Source organism: Beta vulgaris, chromosome 6 (assembly GCF_026745355.1).
Source record: "Beta vulgaris subsp. vulgaris cultivar EL10 chromosome 6, EL10.2, whole genome shotgun sequence".
Lineage (NCBI taxonomy): Eukaryota > Viridiplantae > Streptophyta > Magnoliopsida > Caryophyllales > Amaranthaceae > Beta > Beta vulgaris.
In genome coordinates this window covers 47,241,367-47,249,503 of record NC_079207.1, presented here as the reverse complement: position 1 = coordinate 47,249,503, position 8,137 = coordinate 47,241,367, and the positions used below count along the sequence as shown (strand labels likewise).

The 8,137-nt window shown below is 36.4% G+C and overlaps 1 protein-coding gene across 1 annotated transcript; it reads right to left on the bottom strand.

The window, feature by feature from the left end:
* Nucleotides 1-3,521: 3,521 nt before the first annotated feature.
* Nucleotides 3,522-7,776, bottom strand: LOC104896720 (transmembrane emp24 domain-containing protein p24delta3). The gene is made up of 4 exons (XM_010683494.4): nucleotides 7,359-7,776; nucleotides 5,442-5,654; nucleotides 3,885-3,961; nucleotides 3,522-3,766 (listed from the first exon to the last, which is right to left on the bottom strand). Exons 1-4 carry the CDS (start codon nucleotides 7,560-7,562, stop codon nucleotides 3,622-3,624), a joined length of 639 nt encoding a protein of 212 aa, XP_010681796.1. The 5' UTR covers nucleotides 7,563-7,776; the 3' UTR covers nucleotides 3,522-3,621.
* Nucleotides 7,777-8,137: the final 361 nt, after the last annotated feature.

Genomic DNA, 8,137 nt, shown 5'->3' with positions numbered 1-8,137 from the left:
GTTTTCGTAGGAACTTATGTTTTCAGACAATAGTTAAGTTGGTGTGTTTTTAGTTCTGACATTGTTATTGGTTTCATAATTTTTAATAAAGTTGTTTTAGAAGTTGTTTTCCGCTGCAAAATTCTGAGTAAGCCGAAACGTTATCACACGGGCGATAATGCCTGGGTAATTCTCTAAGGTTTAATATAAAAGTATTTTCTAGAAAGAGAGAATTATCGGGGTGTTACAATGAAAATGATAGAGTAGATGAGATGTTGCACAATTTGGAGGATGAAAGAACCGATCATCCGCATATGTATGATAGTAATTTGAGTGCAGCGGAAAAACCTATGTATCCGGGGTGTAAGAATTTCACTAAACTTTCTGGCATCCTCACATTGTTCAATATGAAATCGAAGCATAGTTGCAGATAAAAGTTAAGTGAGTTGTTCACTTTTTTACAAGAATTGCTACCTGAAGGGAATGAAATGTCCAACTCTACCTACGAGGCAAAGAAATTGTTGTGTCCATTAGGTATGGAATATGAGAAGATACATGCATGTCAAAATGATTGTCTGTTGTATCGAAACGAGTACCGAGATTTGCGTGAGTGTCCTAGGTGTGGAAAGTCTCGATACAAGGTAAAATAGAATAATGATGAGGGGATGAGAAAGAAAGAAACTCCGGCGAAGGTTCTTTGGTATCTTCCAATCATTCCGAGATTTAGGCATTTATTTTCGGATGAAAATAATGCTAAATTATTAAGATGGCATGCGGACGAGAGGAAGAAAGATGGGATGCTTAGACATCCGGCCGATTCTCTGCACTAGAGAAATATCGACCGAAAGTTTCCCAGTTTTGGTAAAGAACCTCAAAATCTTTGGCTTGGACTTTCTACAGATGGGATGAACCCATTTGGCACACTAGGTACTCAACATAGCACTTGGCCGGTTCTATTGACAATTTATAATCTCCCTCCCTGGTTATGTATGAAGCGTAAATTTATTATGCTAACGCTTCTTATTTCAGGTCCTAAGCAACCCGGAAACGACATAGATGTGTATCTTGACCCACTCCTTCAAGATCTGAAATTGTTGTGGGATGGAGGTGTTTCCATGTTCGATGCGTATGCGAAAACTGACTTCACATTGCGTGCCATGATATTTTGCACGATTAATGATTTCCCGGCTTATGGGAATTTGTCAGGGTATACGGTTAAAGGAGCAAAGGCATGCCCTATTATAAGAGAAGCGGTTACATCATTGTGGGAAGAATGTATGTGTACCCGCATTATCGTACATGGCTTCCTTTAGATCATCCATTTCGTAAGAAGAAAAAGTTGTTCAATGAAAAAGTGGAGATGAGAGAAGCCCCTGTACCCTTACGTGGAAAAGAGGTTTCTAATAGGGTAAAGGATATTGAAAATTTTTTTGGCAAACCCTCCAAAAGTTTCTCAAATAACTTATACAAGAAAAGATCTAAGTTTGGGGACCTTCCGTATTGGGAATGTTTGGAAGTCAGACATTGTCTTGATTTAATGCACATTGAGAAAAATGTTTGTGATGCCATTGTCAGAACATTGTTGAATATGTCCGGGAAGACAAAGGATGGAGTTAAAGCTAGGAAAGACATGGCTGAAATGGGCAGACCAGAACTAGCACCTCAGGATGGGGGGCTGGGAAGGGTATTGTGCGTCGCACGTTGCCTCAGGTGCGACGCACATATTTTCACCTCTGAGGGGCTAGGAAGACCAATTTACATCGCACCGTATACAACGTGCGATGCAAATAGCTAAAACATCTGCGTCGTTTCCGCATACGACGCAGATCAGTTCTAGGTCATCTGCGTCGAGACCTGTGCCGTCGGACCCAAGTTTGACGCAAATAGGGGTCCCTGGTCCGACACAAATCGACCTCTTTCTACTAGTGTCTTAACAGTTTTCCACCCTTCTCCACGGCCTCTACACATTTTCGTCGCCCTCTTCCCCCCGCTTTTCCTTCTCCTTCATCTCAACTATGAGGTTTTCATGGTCAAATTCGACTATAAAACTTGAGGGTGGTGTGGTGGTGTTGATGGATATTTTGGGTGGTTTTTGATGGAGGTGGGGATGTATGAATGGGGTGGCTGCACTCGGGCGTTTTGGTGGTTTTTCTCTTGTTGTTTTGCGCCAGGAGATGCTTTGAGGGTGGGTCTCTTTGAATAGTGGTTTAGGGGTGAGTTTTTTTTCTGCCTCTTATGCTATCCAAAATTCTTTTATGTTTAGAACGGAGGATGAATACCTCTTGCTGTAATGTAGGCACCCTATCTTCTGCCATTGTAGAGAAAACAGGGGTTCTTGAATCAAAGTTTAATGAATTTAGTGTTGTTGCTGACAAATACTAAAGGGTATGGAAGAAGAAATTAAAGGGCTCAAATTTATTTAAAAACATAGAGAGATTATACTAGCAAATGAATGAAATGATGGCGGAGTTGTAGGAAATAAGTTTTGGAGTTTGAGATGAATTTGAAAACCTTGACTACATAGAATTTATTTCATTTGAATAACAGACATAATTTAAGCAAAGGTTTATAACTTACCAAATTAATGTGATTATGATTGATTCATATAATCAATCTGTCCTTGATTCCCGAAATTTAAGTATCATGGAATTTAATGCTACGCGTGTCATATAACTTGTGAGGAACATTATGGAGATTACATTTGGCAAAATTAATATAAGCTTGACACATGGCAAAATGACCTTGATTTATATATATATATATATATATATATATATATATATATATTATTTATATATATATATATATATATATACTTCCTCCGTTTCAAAATAGATGATACATTGTCTATTTATGAGTGTTTCAAAATAGATGATACATTGTTTTTTTTTTTTCCTTATTTAATAACTTTTGCCTTACACTTTTACCATTTTACTTAATTAATACATGTGGTCCCCAACTTTTTCTTTCTTCCTCCTTTTCACATGGGACCACTAGAATTAATCTACCTCCCTTTATACTACTTAAACATACTTATGAAATTTTGCCTAGGAGTCCGTTTTAATCACAATGTACCATCTATTTTGAAACGGAGGAAGTATATATATATATATATATATTAAAAAGTGTTCCTCATCAAACGGTACCATGTGTCGTTCTCTCTGAGGATATTTTACTCCATACAATAAAAGATATTGAAATTGCATAGTATAAAATTTGATGCAGTAACTATAAATGTAAATACTAAAGTCTTAACTACTATACCAAGTGATATTTATTGTTAACATTTTAGAGTATAATATTAATAAACGACCTAACTCGGGAAGTTGCCCAGGCCTAATTACTAGTTTTCAGTTACAAGCCGAGCAACTAGGGTAAATGTGGTAAAGCTTACAAGATTAAACATAAAGGGTAAGTCAGAAGGATATAAAATCTCTTTCTGAATTGAGAGAACTGAAATACTGTGGTAAGACTGGTTATATAATACATAATCTTGTAAAACAGGGAGATGCGGGGAGGGTGAGTGCTCATTTCATTGCATCTAAAGAAAAAAAAAAGGCTACATTAACCAAAATTTTGAATTTGAAGTTTCAAAAACATGTTCCTCTAACCATCATCTTTCATCTTTTACAAAGTAAACATTTAGATCAGCTTCTTCTTTTGAAAGTAACGCTTCAAGTACAATAACTGCATGCCAGAAACTGTAATGCAAACTGCTAAAGACATTATACTGAACATAGCCACCCTGGTATTTGTCTTTTCACTCACTGTCCTCATTTCAGCTTCCCTGCAAGCAGAGTAAAAAAGTTAACTAGAATTTAGTCAAAATGGTAGTGAGGAAGCACAGACGATGACTTTTAGTGATAATATCAAGTTATCAACATATTTCCAAAAGAAAACATTACCTGTTTTTCAGATACAGTAGATTCTCATGTATGGCTTCCACTGCTCCCTCAAGTTTCCTTAGCTCGAGCTCAACACCCTGAAACAAATTTACAAAAATACCACATATCAACGCAATTAAAGGAATATCTTGAAAGATAGAGTACGTCCTACAGTGCTAATAAGGAAATTTCTCACGAACGTCAGGGTTTCAGGTTCAATTCTGCCCATGCATCATTTACACTTGTTCAACATCCCACGAGCAAGTCAACTGCCCAAATCCAAGCTTATATTCTTGTCCCCTTAAGATTTATAGTTCGGAACATTATTAAGACAAATGTCTTTCTAAGTTTCTGGGTAGTGTTATTGAATCACATTTGAGATCAATAATGAGATTGAAGTGTCATTGTTCTTCCTAATCGAGGAGGATTAAGAAAGTTTTGAGACCATTCCTTGAGAGATATTACTGAAATATTATTATGGCAAATTCTTGATAGGTACTCAGATTCCAGACACGCCTGACGTTAATGAAGTCTTCAGATGACTAAAACAAGAAAGTTTATTCAAGCAGAGTAGAAAACCTTTTTTTAGAAAAAAAGAAAAGAAAAAAGGAAAGAGAAAGAAGGGTTTCTAACAGCCTTACTTTTAAGTGATGTTTACCTCCCTTTCTCTAAGGATATTGTACACCCATTTCATATCTGGAAATCAGGCCAAATTCATTACCTCTCATAGGGAAACATTTTTTTGAGGGCCATAAGGAAACATTTAGATGTATGCAACCTTACAAAATGTAAAATATACCATTGTCCTTATAGATTGTCCGAAGGAGGAAGATATGTGCGACATTTTCCTTCAAATATTTAGAAGGTGTTCTTCAGGATCTTCTAAAATCTAAAAGAAAAGAATCCTTGTGCTAAACCCTAGAATTATCAACTTCATTTAATGAAAAGGTTGCCTTATATTAAACATGTAGCCCGCTTTTTATTTGGTTGTGTTTGGTTTACAAGAAAATTCTTTTCCAGGAGATCAGGCTAATAGGCTAGCTTATTTTCCCTTACTTGGTTTGTTAAGGGATAAATATTTCTTCCTGGTGGGAATTATTTATCCCAAGAGGCGCAAAAGATTTTTCCTTCTTCAGTTTTTCAATTGAACTCTCTCCCTTAGTCCCTTTCCTCTTAACGCTTTAAAGTTTTATATCCTAGCAAAAATGGAAGAAATATTTTGAACCCTTGATTCAAGATGGAATAGGAGATAGGTAGATGGTACCAGGAAATGGTGCTAGTTTCGTGGAGGGAACTTTAGGAGGATATCACAAATTCATAACATAGTTCTCATATAGATCATTTCATTTAATTAATTTGGATATCTTTGTGGGAGCTATTTCTTTCAAGCAAAATAATACTAGTATCTACCAAAAAGTTTGGGTATCTCAATCCTTTACCGAAGCAACCTCATCTAACTAACTGCTGTTTCTTTATCTTGAATGAAATTGAGGAGAACAAATGAGAGATAAAGGTTACTTGGTGCTTTTAAGTAAAGATTTTCAACAGACCTAAATCAGGGAGTCTTCAAGTTCATACCTCAATCTTCTCTTTTCTCGCAACTGATTCCCAATCCTTTGCAGCAACTCCAGTTCTCCAGTCAAGATTGACACTCACATCTCCAGCTTTTGGATTATGACCGTCGACCCCAAAACAAGCCAAATAGTTACCAGCCTCATGGGTAGTAAATGCAAATTGGCCATGTGTAACATTTCCAGTGGAATGAAGGTTGTTTCCATATGGTGATGTTACCTATAGAAGATGCACAAATACATAAGGGTCATTGTAACATTTATAGATACACATATACTTGATACAATTACAGCGAGATTTGTTTGGTCAAAACTCATATATATTATTTGCCACATCATAAATGTCAAAGGATCAGATCTATGCATTAATTACTGGCCACAAGCACCTCCCACTCTCCCATAGGCAAAGCATAAAATAGATATTTCGACTATTTAGTTCAAGTATAGTGCCACCAAATCAAGGACTAAGCTAAACAAGCAATTTTTGTGCCGCAATACGTAAATTACACATAGTGACTCTTGACAAGTAAAAGAATTAGGATTTTCTACCTCCAGCATCAAACATTTGGCTGATCAGACCCAAAACAAACCAAGTAAGAAATGCAAAACATGCAGGACTGTAAATGAAGAACAGCAAAGAAATCCAATTTTGCACTTAAAAGCAGAAGATACTTGCTAAAGGTGTTCCTTATTTTAGATGCTGCAACCACGTATACCCTAAATTACCGAAGGTGAGTACAACTATTCCTAGACAGCAGGACAAATCAATTATTACATGACCAACAACTTTATTGATGTCCCTCAAACATCCAGCACTATCAAGTCACTCTTCCCTATATTAACGATCTTGATTGCCAGTTTTTCGTGATAATGTGATGTTTAGCCAACGTCCTGTTTTCTCGAAGTCTTGCTTGGTCCAGTTGGGTCTCACACCCTTTTCTTCTATAATATACATGGGTCATCAAAGTATAAGGAGCAGCTCATGGGCTTTTTCCTATTTTGTGAGGAGGGATGGGCGTACTTTTAGATCTATAAGATAGTTATACGTGAATAAGAAGCTTAAAGTTTGAAATAGCAGGTTTCTAGTGACATAGGAGTTATGAAGAGTGAGACTATAGTGGACTTTGGAATATTTGATGTATGAGCAAGAGATGTTCAATTGACAGTCAGTTCGAAAGGAAAAGGTATTTTCCTCTCGATTTTTCAAAGATTCCTCTCAAAAGAAAGGAGCATAGCAAAAAGGATGAAAGTGAATTGGGTTAGAGGCGGCTATTCCCTAATATTAATACTTTTCTTAAGATAGAATGGGTGAAACAATCTAACTATGTGGGATCAAGGAACAGTTATGGAGATTACTCTTTCTTAAGGGGGGCATTTTGTGAACAACTGATGGTTAACTGATGTGAAAGCGGCTCGAAGGCACCTATTTCAAATGCTCTTTCTATATACTTCATGCCAAAAAATTGAGTTACTGCTACATTGTACCAAAAAATCTACTAATAACAGTATTCTCGTTTTCACTGAACGAATCAGCACAAGAGATTCATCACAATGCAACCTATACAGTAGGACTACTACTTGATAAACAAGCAAAGAGCCAACGTCACAAAATTAGTTAAGCATCCAAAATTGACAAAATCTTTGAGACACATGAACCCATCAATTTAGTATTCCAAATACATAACCATCAGGCATCAACCCATCTTCAAAGCTCAATTACATGCAACAACACTATAATTTTCGTTGTTTTCCTAACAAATTTAGAAGCAAATCTAATAAAAATTTAGATCTTCATAATCAAATAATACAACAAAATAAAAATAAAAAAGATTATAAAACTGCAAATATAATTAGATATTGCAAAGTCAATAAAATAACGAGAAAAAAAAAGGCGGAAATTGAGAATCAGGGATAAAAGTTAAACCTTGACAGAGATGGTAGCCTCAAGAGAGGTTTGATCATCGGAAATAACGTAGTAATCTGCCAAAACGACGACGTTTGTCTGAATTTCTTCAGAGACACATTTGGTACCAGATGATGGTAGGTTCAACCATATAGACATACCCAGTTGCCAGAAATTAGTTGCCCAGATTAACCAAATCAAACCCATCTTTACTATCTTCCCCATCTTTTCTCTTCTTTCTTTCTCTCTCTTTCTGTCTCTCTTCTCTTGGGGTCTGGTGGAGGTGGGTTAGACTCTACGATCTTGGTCGAAGGTTTTTAACTGTCATCTATTCTAAACTCTTTTCATGTTTCAACAGGTGTTGCCACCATGTTTAGTGGAACTTTCTAACTTTTGTTGTGTTTTTGGTTTTTGGTTTTTGGTTTTTGGTTGTTTGGATGAATTGGATTTTGACCACCCTGCTCAAACGAGTTGGATATATCGGGCTTTTGATGGGATGATTTTGGGTAGGGGTTTTAAGTGTTCCACGATTGGATCGAAATCGGCTCGATACGTGGATTGAAATTTTAATAATAATAAAGTATTAAATAGTAGTTTTTTTCCCAACTTTCTAGCTTCTTAAACTTCTTTAAACATATACACTTTGTTTTTTACTAAAATAATATAAATTTCAATGCAACTGGTGAGGACCGAAATTTTCTGGGTTTGGACTGGACCGAAAACCCGGAATCAGGTTTTTTTTGTGGACTAGGGACCGAACCGAAATCTCTGTTTTGGTCCAGATTACGGTCCGACCCTGT

Coding starts and splice junctions, on each gene's coding strand:
- LOC104896720 (XM_010683494.4), bottom strand. CDS start 7,562: ATGGGGAAGATAGTAAAGATGGGTTTGATTTGGTTAATCTGGGCAACT. Junction 5,655..7,358: donor AGGCTACCATCTCTGTCAAG/GTTTAACTTTTA, acceptor CATCTTCTATAG/GTAACATCACCATATGGAAA. Junction 3,767..3,884: donor CTACTGTATCTGAAAAACAG/GTAATGTTTTCT, acceptor CTCTGCTTGCAG/GGAAGCTGAAATGAGGACAG.